Source organism: Chaetodon auriga, chromosome 19 (assembly GCF_051107435.1).
Source record: "Chaetodon auriga isolate fChaAug3 chromosome 19, fChaAug3.hap1, whole genome shotgun sequence".
NCBI lineage: Eukaryota > Metazoa > Chordata > Actinopteri > Chaetodontiformes > Chaetodontidae > Chaetodon > Chaetodon auriga.
The window spans coordinates 14,621,959-14,645,000 of NC_135092.1; the positions used below are offsets into that span (position 1 = coordinate 14,621,959).

Sequence of the window (23,042 nt, forward strand, 5' to 3'; positions counted from 1 at the left end):
CTCCAAGTTTAAAAGTGTTCTTGGCCGTGAGACCCTCTTTGCCATGCCAGCTCACCCCAGCGTTCACACTATGCTCCCCCTGACATATGTATACAAGGCAAATTTATGGACTTATATGAATTATATATGGGTGTAAATGGATGAAGTCATAATCCCCCATTTAATATGTATCAGATATAAAAGCATTAACATGGCAGTTTGAGCTGCCTCGCGCACCCCTCAATCTCCTTACAACAGATGCCCTGTGGTGATGTTAGGTTTTTTTTGCTCTCACCTTACCTTTCTCTCCCTCTGTTCTGCAATTTTTCTTTCTCATTCTCTTTCTGAATGCTTTTTTTTTTTTTGTTTTGTTTTCCCAGGACATGTCTGAAAAGTGTGGTTAAATGCATGGAAAATCCTGTCTTTCCCAAGTGGCTCATCTCGGCTGAAAAAATGTATGATGAGAGGCAAGAGAGGGGAACAGCGGCTATGGGATGGGGAAATAGTTGAAGGGTGTGTGAGAGAGGGAGAGAGAGAACACTAGGGGCGGGGTAAAGAGGGGTAAAGGGTTACTGGTGAGGAGGTTTGAGTAAGACGTGGATGGACAGAAAGGCCCAAACTGATGACAAACACGCTTGCAAAGAAGTCAATGGGTAGCAACTTCCGACAGTGGCTGCTAACCAAAGCCTCCACCAAACTGTAACCAACGTGGTCTTTAGACAGTGCGAAATGAAAAACATGCACCCACTCTTATGCACATGCTGACACACAAAGGGCCTTTTTCCTCCAATTGATCATACTATAACTGTCTGCTCTTGCTCTGAAAGTTCCCCCGTGCATCAACCCCAGCATGTGATGCACATTGTGTTTTTGTAACAGGGCCAAGGGCGTTCGAATAGTTGAACTCAGATTAGTTAGGGTTTGACCCTACAGTAGAATTGCTGCTGTTATTCACTGCTGACTCAATCATTTCAGCATCAAACCCCTCTGACCTTTTCCCCCCCTCATGCATGTCCAAAAACTCTGGACAAATATTTTCTAAGGAAATAATGAAATTCCTGAAATTATTAGGAAGAGGGACCTTATATCAGTTGTTCTCCTGCGCTCTCTCCTTAGACCTGGCCCCAGTGAGTGCACCCAGCATAGGCTTGAAGAAAGCATTTGCTACACTGAACCCTTTATTCAAAACGTCTGTTTTGAGGGAACACTGCATCTTCACTAAGCTGCTCCTTATCCAACTTGAGATTTGAGGCAAAGAGACTTGTCCAAAGGTTGTAGAGATGTTATGAAACATTTCGTGTAGCTGCATATGAAATGTGCATTGGTGGTAACCTTAGCAGGCTTGTCGCAGTGGGAGAATTATCTCACTGGTGTAACTTCTTCCAGAACACTGCTAAACACCAGTGTTACTGACTTTTAAATTGCTTCCTTTAGGCTACAGTGAACATACGCTATGAGACAGCTTGGTTTTACACTCAACTTTTAATATTTTATGCAGACATTTGCTTTCCCAACATAGAACTATTAACCAAAAAAGGAAAAAAGAGCCACACTGGTGCAGCTGAACTCATTTTAAGGCCTTCGTTAATGTTTTGAAAAAATGTTACGCATATAAAAAATACTCTTCAGGTGGACTTTTGAGTTTTGAAAGCAAATAAAATGGTCTAATGATCAAAAAGAATAAATGGCCTAATAAAAATAACAGAACCAGCAATTGAAATTTATTTTATACATTGAATAAAAACTGGCCTATAAAGAGCTGCACTGCTTTTGGCAAGTGAATAGTTCACTATGATTTAGCCGAAATCTCAAGATGTCAAATTTGATCTCATGTACTTTGAGCTGTTATTGTTGTCGGGCTGTTAATCATCAACTGTGTGCATGTCAGTGAGTCTCACCGAATGCACTTTTTCAGAAAGTTCTTAAATGACAGTAGGCACAGTAGTGACAATTTGCCAGTGTGCAGGCTGTACTGTCAGTGACAACCTCACCCCTTTAACCTGTACGCAAAGGAAATCAAATCAAGTGTCTTTGTCCAGTGGAACTGTACACCACCTTTTAACTTCACAGCAACTCAATACATCATGTAAATACACTTCATTCAGACCCAGCTGTTGAGTGGGAGAGTAAATATTAATAGCACACTTCAGGATTACACACTTCACAAAGGTACCAGTCTTTGAAATTTTTGCTTTTATCCTTATATTTGCCTGACTTCACGTAAGTGGGACAAATGTGATGTGCACTTTAAAAAAACAAAGCATGACATTCTCTCTTACAAAGTGATGTAGCGCATGATTACATGTATTTATATTTTAAAGGCTGGTCGTACAACTTAAGATCTCGACTGAAATGACCAAAAACCTTTCCAGGCTGGATCTTTTGTGTTTCTCATATATGTAAGAGATAAATTCTAAACACTGCGCCATTAACATCAGGACAGATATGGAGTTCATGTAAACAAAAATATGTGGTCATGCAGTATGAGTGAAAATCAGCCTTATAACATGGTACCTATGACCAATCAGTCTCTGTTATTTGACAAAGCATTGTCACTGACTAATCTCATTTATACAATGCTGTTATTTATCAGCTTGTTTACCACCCACACTGTTCATGTTTTCATCCATCCATCACCTTTTCACTATTTATATTCATGTCTGAGCACCCCACTTCACTTTCACCTAAACTCTTTCATCAAGGTCCATTTTTATGTCAGCACATGCAACACGACTCTGACTGACCCAGGGATGTGTACATGGCAAGACACAGGGTACCATTCACAAAACAGTGGCAACAGCCCAAAGGTTATTTGTTCCAATGAGAGATTACAGTGTGTTATTTTAAATGTTAACACTCATTTAACCAAAAAAGAGCACCAGTGAAATCACGTAGTGTACTCTTGTGCTGGGAAGTAACTCTCCTTGCTGTATGGGGCCAGGTGCTGTAAAGGCATGTTGTTTTTGCCTCCGTGCTTTTGCACTTAATCTTAACATCTGAGCACTTACAAAATAAGAGTACAAAATATAAGGCGGGCAAGTGGGTCAAGCAAACTAGGTCAAAACATCCGAAGAGGATCTAATTTGTGATATTAGGGCCAGTGTCATGTTTTGTTTCTGATAAACTCCTGTTTTCGTATCCATCGCGTATCTATTTCCAGAGCCTTCCGCAGCCAAAGGAAAGGAATAAACGATCACTTCAGCATATGCAACAGATTATTGACTCTTCCAAGAGATGACTGAGCTTGTTGATGCTGTTTGCCAGGACCACCAGCCAAGCTCATAGAGAAAAAGTTGTTTGATGTGTTCATAAAATGAATGACAGTTTCACTGCTGGAATGCTATCTCATTGTGTTGAACGATTGCAGTCGTTATTGCTGCCGTTAGTGTTCCCAGGGCCAAGACAAAACATTATGTCATGGACAAGGAGACATCAGAATATCTGAGCAATTAATTGAGGTCTCAGGCTGATTTGGATGAGTGAGGCTGATCTGAAATGCTACCAGAAAAGAATGTTTCAACACATTTTATGCTATAGATGCTGTCTAAATAAAGAAAAAAGTAGAATTGGTGCTGCTGCAGGGACACGTAATTCATTGTCATGCTAGCACCTTGTCATATAAAGTGTAATACACTATTCAGTGTATTTAGGGCTTGTGTGAAGATTTGAAAATGTGATATCTCATATGATATGTGTTTAAGACAGCCAAGCAGGAGTAACTCACTGTTTATGTGACTCATGAGTCTATTCAAATAAAATAAAAGACTGCAGTTCAGTCTGTACGATCATGAAAAAAACATGAAACAATGTCACAATATTAAAATGTCCAAAACCCCCAGATTATTTTTAGTCTCACTGAAACAGTGGATTTATTCCCACCAGCACCTGTTTTGTACTTCTGCGGCTCGCCATGACATCTCTCGCTGTATGTCGAAAAGAGGAAGGAGCACACTCGAGGGGATCGTCAAAAACAGACAAAATAATGGGGAAAGATGTTTTATTGTACTGGTTATAGCATGATTCACTGTCTTCCAACAGAAAACATCCGACATCACCATGCACATAAAAACATTGCGGCTTGGCATTTCGTGTCTCCACAAGCGACAGTTCAGCTAAAAGCACTTTACGCCCATAGCTGCATATTTGGGGTATTGTATTGTTTATTTGCCTTGTGCACTTCCTAGACAACAACAACAACATGGTGTGCAATCTCCCTTATATTACACAAGTGTAAGTGAGCAGGGACTGCAATGAAATTGAACTTAATGAGAAGAAATTATTTGGTCGAAGCTGATATTCACAGTTCTTTAACCTTATCCGACACCGGTTCTAACCACACTGCAGGTGCACAATCACTGTGTCGAACCTTCCAGACACAAAATTCCCCCAAATCTGTTGGTCTTGTCCAAGTGAGCGGGTGTTGTGTTGTGTCAGAATAAACTAAAACATAGATTGTTGTGGGATTATCAAACTACAAGATGGTTTGTGGTTCGTTTGTATGTTGAAAGTCTTTATTTATTTGGGCTTGTTGGTTAAAACGCCAACTGGCTCCAACCTCACAGGGTCAAGTTTTCCTATTCAGCCTTCATTCTCTTGGTTTAAGGGCCATTGCAATTGCCAATACGCTTTAACGAAATATTTAAATTCAACAGGGACCTAATTCCGAGCTCTGTTTTCATGAAAGATAACACCACATAAACTCTCTCTGGCCAGGAACACTGTTGTTATTTGTAACAATTTGCCTTGGTGAAATCTGCATTCTCTTGGAAGAGACTATCCTCACTGCGCGCTATTAACTTAATGTGAAATACTCTATTTTTCCCTTGTTTTTTTTTTGTTTTTTTTCAAATTTTCCAGAGCCTATTTGGATGTGAAAGAGCTGAAAGAGATTCTGCATTTGGATGGCTCGACTCACCTGAATGTCTTCTTCGCCAATTCTTCTGATGAAGATCTGGCGGGGGTTGCCACTTGGCCCTGGGACAAGGAGGCCCTCACACATTTGGGTAGAAAACAAATAAACACACATGCATACGTGCATGCATGCACACTCACATGCACACATCCCTTCTTTGGCAGCCCAGATTGTTGATTTTGAGTAATTACAGTTCAAGCCTCAAGCAGTTTCATCACAGCTCTAAGAGGGAAGAAGGTGATAATGAAGCTGAGGAGGCCCATTAATAATGCATTGTTTGAATCTTACTACACTTCCATGATTTCTTTACTCCACACAAAGAATAGGCTTTTGCGTTGTGTGCACACTGCAGTGTTTACATTGTGTGTGTGTGTCTTCTCATATATATTCTCAGGTGGAATTGTGTTGAACCCTTCCTTCTATGGAACATTTGGTCACACTGACACCATGGTCCATGAGATCGGTCACAGTCTTGGGCTTTATCACGTGTTCCGTGGTATATCAGAGATCGAGTCGTGCAATGATGCATGTTTGGAGACTGAGCCCTCAATGGAGACTGGAGATCTGTGTGCGGACACCAACCCCACTCCCAAATACAAAGGCTGCCAGGATCCTGAACCTGGCAACGAAACCTGTGGCTGTCGGCATTTCACGCACACGCCGTTTAACAACTACATGAGTTATGCAGGTGAGATGCTGCTTCTCTGAGCAAAACATTACGGTTATACCTCTAACCTGCAAACACTGCCTCACAGAGATCGCCATAGAGGAGTCTGTTGAGTGTGTGTGCATACTGAGACAGGTGTGGAATTTAGCAGCTGCATTTCATGGGAAAAACCTAGTGGGGGGCATATCTTTTCATGTTGCTCCTTTTGTGCCAAAATTAAACATTTTCTGTTGTCGTAGTTAAATGGAAAGACACTACTAAATATGCGCTGGTGGTTCATTTTATTTATGGGATGTAGACATGTTGAATGATTTATTACTTCCTTTTCCTGTCACTGATTAATCCAAAGTCCAGTCCGCACCGCTCATGCCGAACTTCCTCTGTTCCCCGCAGACGATGCCTGCACAGATTCCTTCACTCTGAACCAGGTGGCTAGGATGCACTGCTACCTGGACCTCATCTACCAGACCTGGCAACCCGCCTCCAAACCTCCTCCAGTGCCAATGCCACCCCAAGTGGTTGAGCAGCATCATAATTCCATCACCCTGGAATGGTTTCCACCGATTTCTGGACACTTTTACGACAGGTGAAATGAGCTACATAGGTTGCCAAACAGATGCGGGTGTGTATGGTAATAAAGAGATTAATTTCATTATTGATTACTGTTTGAGTTTATATAATGATAGTGTAATTAAATAATTTGTTTACACACTAAAACTGCATTAAATTTTACTTTATCATGATTGCTGTGTGTTTTTATACTGTATTAATGATGTGTATTTGGCCTGTATCTAAGTTGGTTGCTGTGCCTGTCTGTTGGTTTCCTAGAGAAGTGGGATCAGTGTGTGATAAATGCACTGAGGGGAGAGTTCTACTGCAGTATGCCTCCAATTCCTCATCCCCACGACCGTGTGCCCCTTCTGGACACTGGTCCCCACGAGAGGCTGAAGGTACAGTACAATACACTACACACTGTACTCACCCATTGTTAGGTTTCATGGCATTGAACTCATTGTAAGATGGTTGGTGGTTTACTTTTTGTGGCTAATATATGTAAATATGTTGCCTTCCTCATCCTTCATGCTGCAGTAAATCTCAGTCTTTTGTCAGTTTCTTGATTCTAATGAGCTGTTTCTACTTAAAGCAAATTTAATATAAAAGCAAAGCCACATCCACCTTTTGTACAAAGTTTACAGTGCAAGAACACGATTTGAGGTTTGACTTTAGTTGATTTTCTGAGTCAACACACTAACATGCAAAACATTTTGGTGACTGACTCAACCTCAAAACATGCAAATGACTCACTGGATTCATGACACTTGGGCCGTGGGACAACATGGAAGGATCAAGGAGGTCGCTTCCCAATGGATGTATGGTACCACAATTCCCATATGAGGGCTCAGGCCCAAAACCAAGGTTAAAGCTCATGTCTTAGCTGTAATTCCCCCTTTTTAAATTTCTGTTTATGGGCATTTGAGTGCAATAAATGCTGAAATTAGCAGGATTTTTGAGAAAAAAAAGAAGCATTTTTTCTCTTCTTTTTTTGCCCTGCTAGTGAATCCATATTAGAACAACTGTACAGGCATTAGAGATTGAATTTATGACATTTTGTTTTGGAAATTAGGACCACACAAAGTTATTCACAGCTGTAGATGTTCTCTTTAGAAGGAAAAAGCCAGGACCAGCTGTGTTACTGAGTTGTTGTTTGTAGCCTTAATGTTGCTAGCCTAGCAAGTTTGGCCTGTATCTGTCAAGAAATGGTAAAGCTGTTTCTTAACATGACAGAATAACTAAAAAAACACACTGAGGGAACCCACAAAGGTGAGAGCAAAACTTTTTAAAACTTATTGTAACAAAATCTTTACATTTCATAAGAGAAAATGCTTCAGTGTTGAGGACTAACCCCTGAATCTGACAACTGTGTCTTTGGGTAAACCTTCCTAACTCCAGCAATGTTACAAAGCAAAATGAAACTGCTTCCCTAAATGCTGCTCTGTTGGCCTATGCTGGGCTAACTTAGCTAGCATATTACTTGCTTAGCTTAGCTCAGCTAGCTTGTTATTCAGCTAAAACTTCTGGAATTCACCAAACTGCTGAATTCACTGATGAAAAAGAACATGTCCTAGTTTTTAGATGTATCTTGTATACACCTCAATTGTCAGCTAAACTAAATGTAGTCAGTAGTCCAGTTTGTGAATGAATTAAGTCCACTTCATTCAGCTTTTTACTCACCACCAGCCCCTATAGCATATATTTTCATAGTCTCTGTTATGTGCAGCAACATTAGAAGTGTAATTCCGGTAATAACAACAAAATTTTATTACACCACAACAAATTCTTACATAAACAAATCAATATTGCTACTATTATGATCAGTAATGGTGACTGCATAAAAAACACTACCAAAATGTTTTTTTCTTTTGGCTGATGAGTGAGATAAGTTGATAACAATACAGATGCATTTATCTTAACTTCACCCATTTGAAATTTTACAACATGCTTGCACCAAAGTTTTCATAGTTCATTATTATTACTATTATTTTTATTTTGCACTGACTTGGACTTACAGTAAAAGCAGTAAGATAATGAGTCACCAATCATCACTAAATCAAAAGTACTTGTATGTAGACCATTGATTCATATGCTGAATGGAAGCAATTTGTGCTTCCATGTGCAAAACACCATCGATTGGAATCTTCTGCATTAAATATAACACAATGCCAACAATAATAATAATAATAATAGTGATATTATGCCAAAAATTGAATTTGCAGCCTTATTTGTGTCTCTGTCCCAGATTGTAATGCCGTCTGAATGTTTGTCTGCACTTTCATGTCTGTGTAGACACTCTATAGATTCTAAAGTCACTGAACCTTGCCTTCACACTGGCTATAGTGTGTGTACCAGAGGCAAGTCTGGGCTTGTCTAACATGCTGTGTGTGTAAACTGTACTCTATTTTCCCTCTTGGAAGGGGTCCCTGTTTGTGGCAGCTCCCCATTCCCTGTTAACTCTGCTTGGGCCAGCTTCTCAGTGGATACCACAGCTGCCGTTTCCTGCTGTGATGGTGCATATGTGTCCAGCAGTTACGAACTTCCAATAGACATTCTGACAAAGTGCTCACTCTAAGATACCATAAACTTAAGTATTAGCATATTAATTATTGGCATAACATCCTCACATTGGAAGATAAGCGTGCTAACGTATGAATTTGCGTGACTGTGCATCAGTGTTCAAGTATACACATGGCACCTGTTATCTAAGGACTTGTTGGCTGTACCCTCACACTACTTGACTGGGAAACACTGGTGCGGTCAGAGAGAGCCAGAGTACCTCTCATAAATCTTTAGTACTCTATACGCCGGAGAAATGTAGCTGGAGGAAAAAAAGCAAGAACGAAAAATACAAGGCAAAAACACACATGGATATGGACTCAGGGAGGGGGTAAGAGAAGTTGGGTGGGGTGGAAACCACTCGAGATAGTTAGGAGAATTGCATGTGGTTAGTGACATTCACAAGGGAGGATCCTGGATTGATTGAAAACAGCAGTGCACATGAGTGGAAGTGAAAGGTCCAGGATGTGTATGTTCGCCATCATACGTACGTGTGCGGGAATGTGCATGTGCATATGCCGCTCTAAGCGAATACACATTTCTGTTATTTCGTACTGTATGTGCACATGGAGTTGCACTTACGAAATAATGTTCTTCATATGCATTTGCAATACACTGAATGCACAAAATGTTTGCATATGTGTGTCTGTATGTATAGGTCCAAGACATTATTAGAACTCCAGAAGAAACATGTGTCAGGCCTTGCTGGTTTATGTGATGCCACACATGCTTTGTCTGCCTGACATTATTCAAGAACAGAGGTCTCAGTTTATGCCATGGTTCAGGTCCACAAAACGAACCAATGTGAACAAAAAACAAAAAACAAACAAACAAAAAAAAACAAGCAAAAAAGCCCCATGTGTTTGTAGACACAGTTGATGCATAGGCAGTTTTAAGTGATATCCTCCCAGCACCCACCAAGTCTTTCAAGATGTCAAAGCTCATCCATCGGTTTTAACCATCAGAATGACATTTGACTCCTTGGTAGCAGGACATTTTTATAACTAATCTAATTTTAATTTGCTGCTTTCTTCTCATATCCTGCATAGCAGTCGTATTCCAGAGAAATAGTCTAAAGATAAGCATGCGTGAGCATGCATACTGAAGATAGTCCTCCTTAACATGATCTCTGCATGTCACTCATTAGGACCCATTGGTATATCACCTAATTAGCCACAAGGATACACAAACCAAGTCATTAAAAAGCATTAAAGAGCATTGTCCTTTTACATGCCAAGATCAACACTAGCCATGTTTGAGGAAATGCTCTAACGTCTGATGTAGCTGAGTGAATATTTATTTTACTGTAACATTTACTCCATTACACAGAGAGAAAAGCCCAAAGCTGTCTCCAAAAATCTGCTCAGTTACAGCTAGCTTGAAGTAAACATGTCAACCAACGACAACAATGTACTCTTTATATTCAGTTCCTAATGGTAAACTTGTTGTTGAAAGCAAAAAAGATTGGTTTTCTCTCTCCAAATTCTGGTTCCTGTACCATTCTCTGCTAGTCATTACTTCCTGCCACGATTTTTTCTCTCAACATATATCAGTCAAAAGTATCTATAGTGACATGCACCCAAAAGTAGCAATTGTGTCAACTGCTCCATATGCTTAAAAAAACCACCAGTTGCCAACAGCTATGACGGATTAACCTCTGAAATACCCTGAACCTAACTCAATGTGACATTGGTTCCCAAGCCATAGAGTGTCTATTGCCTTCATAAAGTGTGTCTGTGAAGTGTCTCTCTGTTTGTGTGTGTGACAAGGCAAAAGGGTTGGAGGGGGTTGATGTCTGCCTTCTGGGTGAGGAAGTGTGTAACAGTGTGTGACAGTGAGTCATCGATAGTGAGAGCCAGAGCCAGACACTTCTTAGAAAGCATAAAGCGTGCATGCCCGGACATATCCTTGTCTGTTTATTCATCCGGCTCTCTGTACTTTTTGTGGATCAGGATGATTCTCCTGAGCAGAGGGATTATGGCTGGATAGTGGGCAGACACCAGCATCTATCCTGTTGTACTTCACCAACTTGTCATTCTTTAGCTGATTTCTGTAAATTGTACCAAACATTGATCATCCTTGCTACAAAAGTGTTTTTTCTTTACCTGTGCATAAAAAAAAGATTCCCTGGTCTCTCATGTTGCTCAATTATCAGATCAATTGAAAAAGACGTAATTGCTGATTGGGTGCTGATTTGAGTTCATCACTGTCAATTCAGTTAGTCGTCGATCTTAATGTTAAAAAGTGTTCGCCTAAAAAATTTAATTTTTTTCCTCCTTAAAGCCCCCATGTAAGTCTGCCCACATCAGTCATAACCCCATTAAAGTTGAAGATGAAGGAATGCCACCATTACCAACCAATATGTTCAAAGAAAAAAGGCTTAAACGAAAAAAGGCTTGAAGGATAAGTCTGCATTCGGACCAATATTAGCGCTGAATAAAATAATGAATCTCCTCCATCCATTTGAATGAGACAACTCTCAAGGCTCCAGAAAAAAATGCATGGTTGTTTAAAAAAAAAGGGAGCCAGGCTCAACTTTTGCCGCAACGCAATTGAATGTCATTCAGCAGGTGCTACACTGGCAAGTAATAATGTGAACACTGTGTTTCTACTGCTTAGCCAGCGACCATCACAATTAAGGATAAACATCATACAATCCTATTTCATAGTATTATAAATCAATGTACAGTCTGAAAAGCCTTCAAACCCATAGATGTCTCACTCAGGATAGATTTCCTTGATCATATGTTATCATTTCACTGGTATCTGAGACAACATGACCCCCACCGACACAGCCACTTGCATTTTTTTAATCACTGGCAGCAACAGTGCTGGGTTGTTTTTTTTTTAATTGCTGCTATTTCATGTGTAACAATCAGGAGACATGGATACATCGTCCACCTTATTTTCCCCAAATTAGCTGTAAACGTTGTACTCAGCAGTGAGCTTCCTTTCCATGAAGTCTGCCGATGCCGATCCCCCAAAAGACACATGACATGCAGCCTTGTCCATTTCAGTCACGTTTGTCCAGACCTGTGCTTATGTTCGTGGGAGAGTGAAGAGCTTCGAGGGTACAGAAACATTGGCTTATGTTGAACCTAGTCCCAGTTACACTGCAGAGACGCCTAATGTATTTCACTAATTTTCCTCAGGATGGATGTTTTTGTCGACAGACTAATGCCCAGATGGGATCAGCTCATCAACTGAGAATGAATGGCTCATATTCAAAGCTTAGGTTGGTTGAGTCACCTTGAGGCCCCCTCTCCCTGCTCTAAGGGAATTATAGGTCAAACACTTCAGAGTTGGGCTGTTTATGTGGTGGTAGCCATGTGATATAATTTTTTTTGGGAGGGTTGTATTCTGCTGGGAAGTTTTGAGAACTGAGACATTGATTTGAAACATCATAGTTACCTTATTGTTGTGAATTTTGATGACCTGTTGCAGGTAGCTACTCTGTCTACAATTTAGCAGATAATTAAATGAAAGTCATTATGGTTTTGATGCTGGATTTCAAACCCTTTGCATGCACAGATTGTGCTGCCAATCATAGATACATCTTTGCAACTTTGAAATACAGTTTACATTGCCTTAGGTTACACAGTGGATGACACCCCTATTCTGTCTCCTCTTAAATCTCCAACCACATTAGCAACAGCGCCAGACCAGGAGTAGGGCCCATCATAACAGCTGACATTACAAAATATTTTCAGTGGCTACAGCTCCTTTCCTTGCAAACTCAATGAAACTGTACCCAGAAAGCCAGGACTACATGAGCTGAGCAAAGCCAAGCTCTTGGAGTGTCTTAGTTCATTCTCTCCCAGACTCCCCCCTCTTTCTCCCTCCCTCTCTTTCTTTCTGTCTCTCTTTCTCTTTTTCTTTAATTCACCTCCACTCTGGCCACACACACACTTACAGTACAATAATAAATGTGTTGAGATAATGTGGCTTGGAAACCGTATTCAGTCCTCACTTGATTAAACACTGGAATTTTGCATGGTGCCCAGAAATGAGGTTAGCAAATGGCTTCGTTGGTTGCCAGCTTGGAAATGCACAAAAGGAAATCGAGGGAGAACATAGTGTCTGCTGCTTGCTGGCTTCTAAAAGTGCTTGATGAATGTTAGTGTACGTCACTTGGGATAATGCGAGTTAGCTGTGTGTGGACTCCAAATATGGCTGGAGTGTGACTGTTAGAGGTTGTAATGACTGTGCTGAAGTGAGAACCCTGCACAGGCCCCTCTCAGAAGGTACACACCTCAGCTCTGCCTTTCCTCTGCAGATGGACTCACAATGAACTCTCAGTTTCACCTCTACCTTGATGCTGCAAGACGTGAAGTTACACTGAAAAGATCACTCATGCAAAGTCTTGATATTTCAGATCTCTTAAAAATGTTACTAGCTTTATAATTTAGTTTAAAAATACTATCTTACCTGCATCCTTTTCTGCATCCTTTGAAGAATTCAGGGACCTGTAGCATAACACATTTGTATTCATCATTGCACATCTTCATGTAATTTGTTGTATCCATGAATTATTTAAGGTATCTCTGTTGTTTACATGTTGCATGCGTGACACTGTGTCTCTTTTTGTAATTTCATCCCATAGGACCTCCAGATGTGGAACAGGCTTGTGAGCCAAGTGTACGTACCTGGAGTCCCAATTCAGGGATAGAGCAAGGTGTTGTTGGCCTGTCTGAATGCCCTCTCCAGGGCTGCATGCTTCAGCTAGAGTTCCTCTACCCGCTGATACCAGACTCTCTGACTGTGTGGGTCACCTTCTTCAGCCCTGAGGAAACAGCACTGCCAGCTATCCACAACATCTTGCTACTGACTGTCAGTGGGAACAACATTTCACTGGGCCCCAGTAATGTCTTCTGTGACACCCCACTGACCCTGAAGCTGGATATAGAGGAAGAGGTGTATGGGGTACAGTTTTTCACTATGGAGCAACACCTAGAGATTGATGCCACCCTTTTGGCATCCAAGCCAGACTGCACACTTTGTAGGCATTGCCAACCACTACGCTACCGCCTGTTGCGCCAACCACCCTTCACCCATGCACCCCACGGTCTGATATTGGATGAACCTAGTCGCCGATATACAGATAGGTGAGTGACCTGGTAGGTGAACATTTTTGTATGAGTACACAAGTTCTCATCAGTCATCACTGACTGACTGTCAGCAACCTGCATAAAACTCAACATGTTCTCCCTGACAGAGTTTGGAAAGCTCTAAAGAGCATATTCAATACAAGCTTGTTTTTTCTCATGAGGTGAAAAAGACCAAACTTTCATTCAAGCGGAGGCCATACAACATATTGGCCATGCTTTGGTTTGACAGAAGACAACTGTTTTGAGAATTTGGAGAGTTGAAAATATCTAAGTCTCCGATTGTCATTTAGCTTCCTGCTTCAATCTGCTAAAAACGGGGTAATAAAAATAATGCTAATAATAATAGTAAACATTATTTATATAGCACTTTTCTTAACAATGTTACAAAGTGCTTTACAAAAATTTACCAGTAAGAAGTAGTTTATGTGGAAACTATTCACAAAAATAAGTTCTTGTATTACCAGATATCCTTTTCAATACCCCGAGGAGCACTAGCAAGCCACCACTGCTTCTGCAGTTTCAAATCTGCAGCCCAACATTTGTTTCCTAAGTCACAGGTCAATCGTTGCCCACATTTGTTTTTTCCCCTGTTCCATGAAGCAAAGGCAAACAGATGGCTTGTTAAAGGTATTATCTGCACACTGTGGTGAGAGTTTAGTGCTTTGTTTTCATGGAATGTGCTGACTCGATAAAGATTGTGCTATACATGGCACTGCTGCGTGTTATGCCATCTCACTATCGTGCTGTCAGCGTGGTTCACATGAGAAGGAAAGTGCTTGATAAGAGGCAAAAGGGTGAGTATGCATGTTATGCAAGATGGAGTGATGATACCTAAGTTCCATATCCGTACACTACTTCCTGGATGAATTGCAGTGTCTGTGGAAAGCTGTCTGCAATAGGGATGTATTTATTTGGGGGTTTTGGCACACTTCAGTGATTATTGATGTACTGTAGGTAGTTTCGCTGCTGTGGTGTATTTCACTAGCTGTGGTTGCATTCCAGTGGTAGTGGTCAGTGGCACTGGCTGACTATTTTCTGTTGTGAGAGCATATGGGATCTTGTCTCTGTAAGATGGTCAGAATTTTGTAGCAAGTATGTGTATTTAGCCATCAAAATCTTTGACTCATTCAAATGAATAGAAGGTGAAAAAATGACAACAAATATATTCTTTTTTTATTAAAGAATTTACTGCAAAACTGTTTAGAGCAAAACATGCTACATGGATAGTTAGCACTTTTCTCACAATGGTTTAAGTCACTCTTGGGTACTGATCAATGCATGGTCATTAGCCTCTATACCTTTCCTATGACACTGATGCAGGGGAAGCAATATGTTAGTCTATAACTGTGCGCTGGGGTCTGTTTGCATGTCATGGCACTACTCAAACCAAGTAAGTGAAATCCAAACAGGTTCTAGTGCATAGTACTACAGTGGCATTCTTCAACAAACAAATAATTCTAACAAAAAGAGAACAAATGTGGCCTTTGACATGGTGAAGACCAAAGTTCACTCAGATGTTTTGGCATGCCACAAATCCAATGTAAAGTGCTCTGTCTGATTGCCTTCAGCCAGCTGCTGAAATGCTTTGTTGACCACACAATAAGCAGCACCATGGGGTTGGATAGAGTGATGGAGGTCTTGATGGGTGGGTGGGGTGGGGGGGTGAGTGACCTCCCACTGGCAGGCCACTGGCCTTCACCTGTGCAAGGGCAAGCTGAGCAAGAGGACAACTGACATCTTGGCTCCTTTGGCTTCATCCATGGCTGGTGGTTTGTTTGGAATGGCTAAGGGCTGCGAGGTCAGGGTGACAAAGTAAATTATGGTGGGGAGTAAGAGGGGTGAAGTGGAGACGCTGGGGTGGAAGGTTGGACCAGTTGGGGGTAAATCATTGCTAGGCTCAAGGGGGCCAATAGGTGATGGAGGAGAACATTAGGGGGTCGAGAAAGTATGAAGAGAGAGGGTAGGAGGATTGGGCTGGTTTGACCCCGTCCCTCTGAGGTACCCCAGCCCATGGGCTAATCCTCTTCCTGACGTGGCCTTCAGAGCTGTCATTCAGTCAAAACCTATCTCAGAGCTGATGTGAAGAGACCTCCCAGCCAAAAGAGAGGGCAGCTCCCCCAGCATCACTACTACCCACACCCCCTCTGTAATCACCCCCCTCCGTAAACTGACTCTACCCTGGTTCTGCACAGCTCTTCCCCATTATATCCCCCATCCATCCCTAAGCTGCTCTGCTGACATGTCTGCTGCTGCTGCGTGAGAACTCAGTCTACCTCAGGCTTCACCTTAAAAAGAAGATGCAAGATCTGCTTGTTTGTGTTTTTTTGTGCTACACACTTTCTGGCTAATTGTGAAAAATAGCTCTGGGCCCCAGCAGTCATTATTGTGAGTACCCTCTGTGTGTACCAGAAAAGGTGCTAGAGTGCCCTGACACTGCTGTGTCCACCAATTTCTGTAACTTTCTGAAACTGACAAGCTGATGTCCACTTCACACTATGACTGGCCAGGTGTGTGGCTGTGAGAAAGTCAGCAAGGTTAAAACCTCTCTTTCGAGCTCTCTTGTTGTCATTCTTGACACAATCATGTCTGATTTTATGTGTACAATGGAGAGAAAATCTGACAATGACTAGCCGTTCAGAATAGCCATATAAACACTTTTGCTTACCAACGTGGTTGGACGACACGTCATACAAAGCAGTTCTTTTTGAACATACCATGCCCATAAGTATAGAGCTGATTTAAAGTTAGGGTTTACGTGTGAAAAAAATGTATAAATTCCCTGAGACAGTGTTGGTTCATTGGCAATGCCACATGATGAAATGTATTGTGTATTTCAAATTTAAACTGTATTTTATTTTGAATTTAATATCAGTAGACTAACTTTTAGTGTTATTCGCAATATTTCAGACTATGAAGATTCTGGCAACACGTTCTATTTCCCCATACCCCATAAATTTTCATTCCCTCTCATCACGCACTGATTTTACTTCTCAACAATTTCTTCTTTTCATATCAGGTCAACTGCTTTCACCCCCAAACCCCCCGTCCCTATAGGATGTTGGCCTTGCGTAATCCTCCTAATATGAACCATTCATGAGTTGCAGACAGAGTGAATAGTGTAGTCCTCATAGGGAGACATGGCATGTCTGGTGCACTCACCAGAATTTCTCTAGCACTCTGTATTACAGAATAGGAAACAGACCTATTATATAGGGATAAGTCTGGGCTAATCAAATTGACAAATTGAATGTCAGTGGGGTGGGTTGACAGGTTTGTTAGTGTGGATGTTCAAGAACAAAATGGAATTTCTTGCGAATAGGCTGCATTGGTGAATACTGTGTCTTATTCATGTAAAGATACAAATTATAACCAAGAGCATCAGTTTAGGCATTTAGCAGACTTTTTGGCAGTCTAATGCAATATTGACAACAAACCTCACCTTTGTAGCATTAGTGTATATGTTGAGATATACACAGGATATGAACTGTAGTATAAGTAATCAAGATTCAGGTAAGTGGTCAGGGTTCAGGGAGGACTTGGATATCTGTCTTTCTACCTTTAGTTTAATTGATGGCGTATCAACATCATGAAAATGTGGCTTTCTATGCAAACGCAGCTGTTGACTATGGCAACATAGATGCTTGCCATAAACGAATGCATCCGCCATTAAAATAATTTCTTGTCTCCTGTATTACCTCTTGTAGGTCTAAACATGTAGCATTAGTTTGTTAGACATACTGTAGGTGTAAATTGAATGCCGGTAAAACCTCAAATGCATGTCAGCTGCCACACTGACAAAAGGAGAATTGCCCTGTTTGTTGTTCTTGCAGGCTCAATCTAAGATATTTTCTCAACTTCCTTAAATTTATCTGCTTTTCTCATCTGGGATCTCTCAGCCAAGAACAACAAGCAGCTACAGAACGGAAACACATCCATATGCATGCACACACATAAGCCTAGTGCACACATAAGTGAAGGCAGGAACACACACAGATGAATGCAGACACCCACCAACACTCGTCTTGCACTCAGTAGCAGGTACATACATTAGCACATGCTTCCATGTGTAATCACCTGGTGCTATCAAAACACCTTTGAAAGGCATATTACAGTGCCTTGTGCCTCGCTTTGAGCTCGAGCCAAGATAAAACCTCTATTCCTACAGGGGTCTTGAGAAGAATGTCTGGATGCACACAGAGGCACCAGCAATGAAATCTTATCACGTGACACCTTGTCTGACTGAAGTGAAGTCCTGTGTAGCATGAGTTGCATATGAGATCTGTTACATCAGTTACACATCATATCTAATCGGTTACAGATGAAAGTGTGGTTTTATGATGTCTGGATGACTGCCAGAAGTCATGTCTATCACTGGGTATTATCCACCACGTACACACACGTGTCAAATGATTGTACCACATCAAGTGAGACCTAGACATGATACTTGCCGCAAACCCTTTCACAAAATTGCTGTTTATTAATGCCCCTGTCATTCTAAATGTTGTTCTTATATAGCCCACTCACCAAGTTCTAAGGGATGGAGAACTCATAGAACTGTGTTACATCTGCACCACGTGTTCTGTTCCATTCCTCCCTGCCTAACACAGCATGGCTATTAGTGGTGAGGTCAGGAGGAATCAAGCATGCACCTAATTGGGAACAGGGTAAGAGCCATGTTTAAACAGTTGTTATCACGCTATGAGGAGTAGCAATATTTAACCTACAGAACCAAAGCGTATTATGACACCCAGGTAACACGTGTTGCTTAGCTGCATACTTTAACTCTCAGTCCATCACAAGATGTAGAAACAGTACTGATGGAGTAGATCATGGATATATCCTTGGATGTGTATAGGTCAGGTAGAGTTCAGCGATTGGTGTTTAGAATTACATCAATTAGCCTGAAAGGTAAGGAAAGTACTTTTAAGAGAAAGTACTTTTGTGGAGACACTTCTAAACCGGCTCAGTCTAGACCCTCGGTTTTAACAGCTTTGTACAGGAGAAAGTAGTGGGGTCACTGCTACACTGCTATTGACAACGCTGACAACGGTTTGCAGTTCTTAGCCGAGATAGACTTGAAAAAGAAAATCAACATTGACTGTGGACGCAAACCACAGACTGTGGTCTAAGAGACCGTGGTTGTGCGCTCAGTCATCCACCTCGACTTGTTCCCTCAGGCTTCTTTGTGACGCGACACCAACATCACTCTTTCACCTTTGCTGTTGCCTGTGAATCCCAGGACTGCAAGACATTTCTTGTAGGAAAACCCAAACATGCAAACAATGCTGTAAGGTGCCTTTGGTCTTCAAATCAGATCATGGGCCCCTAAACATCAGCTGACTCAAAGCTATTGGGAGAGCACTGTCTTGATTCTAACTACCCGTGGGAAGATTGATGGAATAAAGCTCAGCATAATGCAGAATAAATGACAGTTACCTCATCATATTTTCCACAGAAGTCCCCCTGCCCTATATATAAAACTTCTCTAGATCCAATTTTAGAAGTCACATTTACTCCTCCCTTTTCCTTATCTGTTCTTCCTTTTGATTATTTTTCTCTATGTATTTGCTCTATGTGTTTCACGTTCTCCTCCTCTTCTACCTCCTACACAGTCGGATCTAGCAACTTGTCACTTTGTTCTTGCTTGTTCTTGCATGGCCATGCCTCTCACTGTGGCCTGATCAAGCAGTGCAATTACATTTTTGTGCATTGGATTACCTACTGTATGATGGCCAGAATTTCTCATTACCCACAAAAGGAAATTCATGCGCTGCCTTGCTGCAACGCAGTATCTGTTTCTCTCTTCTTTCTGTCTGTTCTGTGTATTTGCTCTCCTCAAAGATAAAGTCTCCCACAGCTTGACTTTTCCAGGGGCTAAACTAATTCAATTAGAGGGGGCATGTTTGAGCGTAGCCTGGAGTTGCACCAGCATGGGCCAACAGGACATACTGTAATATAAAAGAGAGTCTGTCAGGTCAAACATTCTGTGTTGATAATAATAAAGCCAACATAAATATCTCATCCTAGGCACACATTTTGCTGTGGGGAAATTCATTTGGTTACTTGATCTTTAGGACCATCATCTTTTGTAATTGGGACAACACAGATAATTTGAACTTGGTCTGCTTTTGTCTGCTGGGAATGTGATGAACAAACACACAGGAGAAATGGAGAAATGAAGATGGGGGAAGACAAAAGCCAGGAACCATAGTCAGAAATGCCATGAAGAAAATAATCTTTCCCGTTGTAAATCTTTTATTTGTGTTTATTTTAGAGGAAGGCCATGAGAGCATGCATACATACAAGCAAACACATAAACACAGGCAATACTTGTACACTTCTGATGCAGTGCAATGTATTTGTGTCTATGATATGTTTGTACATCGGTAGAATACCTGCCTCATTCATTAAACATGTCTCTAAGAACATTCTGGTATTCTTGGACTGCACTTATATAACGCTTTTCTACCTTTACGGACAATGCGCTTTGCAATTTGCCTCAAATTTACCCATTCACACATCGATGGCGATGGAGCTGCCATGCAAGCAACACGGGATTCAGTGTCTTTGACGTGTGGACAGGGGGAGCCATGGACTGAACCACCAACCCTGTGATTTATTTTCACTAAAATGGTTTGACTTAGAGCTGATCAAAGATTATGGCTTCCCTGCACATTACTCGGAACACTTTCTTGGTTTGATTGCTGACTTTGTCTTTGGCCTCGGGTGAAAGCTATGCAGTTCCAGACAAAGCAATGTTTGCTACTGGTGTTCCATTGCACTCACACTTGGGATTTTATGGAAGCATTGGGAATAGTGGTTCATGCCTGTGCAGTCTTGTTTAAGTTAAAAGCCTGCAGTTGGCTGGCATTGTGTTACTAATAACAAAGATATTGTGTATGTATGTGCCAGCATGTGTTTGTGCATGCTTGTGTGTGAGCTTCTTTGTGTAATGGGTATATGAATCCACATATGCCCTGGTACTCATGTGAGCAGTACAGTATCCCTGCATGCTTGTCACTGCATTTACAGCAATGCAGAGGGAATTCCAAAATTATGTCCATGGTACTTGATGGTCCACATGAAATGATCTATGGCTAACCTATCGGTCCTATTTACCCTCATTTACTGATGTTGTTCTTCATCCGTATACCTAGTTTTTGCCATGTACTTAATGACTACTAGCCATGATTATACACAACAATTATGCATTCCTATCCGCTTATGCACTGAATAACATAGAGAGAATATAGCATGCATTACACTCACTCATTTTCTCCATTGTGCTACCACAGTCACGTGTACCAAAACTGAAACTTCAGGGATATATTTGAACTCTTAAACTGCATGCTTTTTTCATTTCTTAAATTCATTAATTCCATATTATATTTTTAATTGAATCAAGTTAGATAATAAAATAATTTCTAGAACTTAATTGTCAGTTAAAATAATATCACATGAACTTTCCATTCAAACAAAATGAAACTGCAAGTACACCAATACATGACAATACATTAAAACTGTGTGTGCGGGACTATCTTCAGGCAACAGTCAAACCATATAATATGCAATTCACAGACTAACATAGGGTATTTAAATAGCGTGACTTATTAGAGTGAGTGCTTGTCTGAATCAAAATTAGAATGTAATGAAATGTCTTAACCTTGGTGGTCTTATTCACACACACACACACACACACACACACACACACACACACACAATGTAGGGTCCAAAACTCTGAAAGCCACAAAAGAAAACCATGAAGGAGAAACCATGACCATAAGCGACAAATCAAAACTAGAAGTGAGAAACCAAAACTATAAGCAAAATGAAAAAAATCAAGTCAAAATGGAAAGAAAACTGTAAACAATACAGCTGCAAATGAGAGTGCTGATATGGAATCAGTTATCCTGTTTTTATTGTTTGTAATAGTAAAAGTCAATGAATACATAAACTCAGATTCTTTGTTTGCCTTTACATGTTTCTTCTTGCTCTGGGCAATTAATTTAGAAATATTTGAAGAGTGTGAAGAGACCCAGTGGCTTACAGGAACCAGTAAGCCTGGCCATAGTAGAAACAGAGCCAGAATCCAACAGAAATGATTAAACCTGATGGTAATACGAGTAACATGTAAAGGCAAACAACAAATCAGAGAGAAAGTAAATAAAAACAGGACAACTAATGTCATGACAGCAACCTCACTTGCACTTTTGTTGTTCCTTATTTACAGTTTTCTTTCCTCTGGTTTTGTTTTGTTGCTTTGCTTATGGCTTTGGTTTCTCATTTACGGCTTTGATTTTTTCATTTTTTTGTTTATGGTTTTGGTTTTCTCATTTATGTTTTTTTTTCCTTTCAGACTTTTATTTCAGACTTCCTTATCATGGTGACTCAAGAAACCATCATGGCGACTTACACCGGCAAAGTGAGTAGTCCCCCAATATTTCTCCTGTCCATTGTGTGTTCATCATGATGGTTCCTTGAATCACTATGATAAGGAAACAAAACAAAGCTGGACCCAAAGCGGGTAAATGCAGCCATATCAGCGTGTGACTGGATAGGTAGATGTGTGGAGGCGTGTACTGAGACAGATGTTTTATTTGTGTTGGCTAGTGGTACTTTCTTTACACGTGATTCCTTATCAAACATTTCTTCAAGGCTTCACGTTATCCCAAAATATGTGAACTTATTGTGATTTTTGCCTCTCTCTGTGCAGGGATGTGTTGCCACATATCGTGTACACCTACCAGGTCCAGACCATCTCTGGCCGGAGTGAGAGTGAGCCCTCCCCACCTCTGGTGCATGAACTCGGAGCACACTACTGCGGGGATGGACGCATCCAGAGGTAACAGCCACCAACACTCGCAAGATTAAAATACATAACATGCTAAAATTCATGCAAACAGATGTGCAATGAAGCATTTTCAGAGAAAAAAAAAAACTCAACTCATAATTTGTTTCCATATTTATCAGTTTGGCAGTGTATGTGTGTGGATGTTTTCTGAGTAAAGCCCCCTGCTGTTCTAGTTCCAAAGGCGAGGAATGTGATGATATGAACTCCATGAATGGGGATGGCTGCTCCAGTCAGTGCAAGAAAGAGCCCTTCTTCAACTGTATTGGTAAGTCATACGTCATCAAGGTTTTACTCGGAATGCTTGCTCACTGATTTATTTCTCTGGAGGAAAATACTGAAAATAGAGGAAGTTAATTTACCCTCAGTGCACCTTTGATCAAGGTATTTAACCCCTAACTTTAGTAGGCAGATGTG

The 23,042-nt window shown here is 40.9% G+C and overlaps 1 protein-coding gene across 1 annotated transcript in view; it reads left to right on the forward strand.

The window, feature by feature from the left end:
- Positions 1-23,042, forward strand: part of pappaa (pregnancy-associated plasma protein A, pappalysin 1a) — an 86,030-nt gene that overhangs the window by 11,387 nt on the left and 51,601 nt on the right. Inside the window, exons 3-9 of the mRNA XM_076758736.1 lie at positions 4,837-4,982; positions 5,286-5,579; positions 5,952-6,144; positions 6,387-6,508; positions 13,273-13,774; positions 22,491-22,619; positions 22,802-22,893. Of these exons, the coding sequence (XP_076614851.1) occupies positions 4,837-4,982; positions 5,286-5,579; positions 5,952-6,144; positions 6,387-6,508; positions 13,273-13,774; positions 22,491-22,619; positions 22,802-22,893 (1,478 nt within the window). The remainder of the gene's footprint in view (positions 1-4,836; positions 4,983-5,285; positions 5,580-5,951; positions 6,145-6,386; positions 6,509-13,272; positions 13,775-22,490; positions 22,620-22,801; positions 22,894-23,042) is intronic.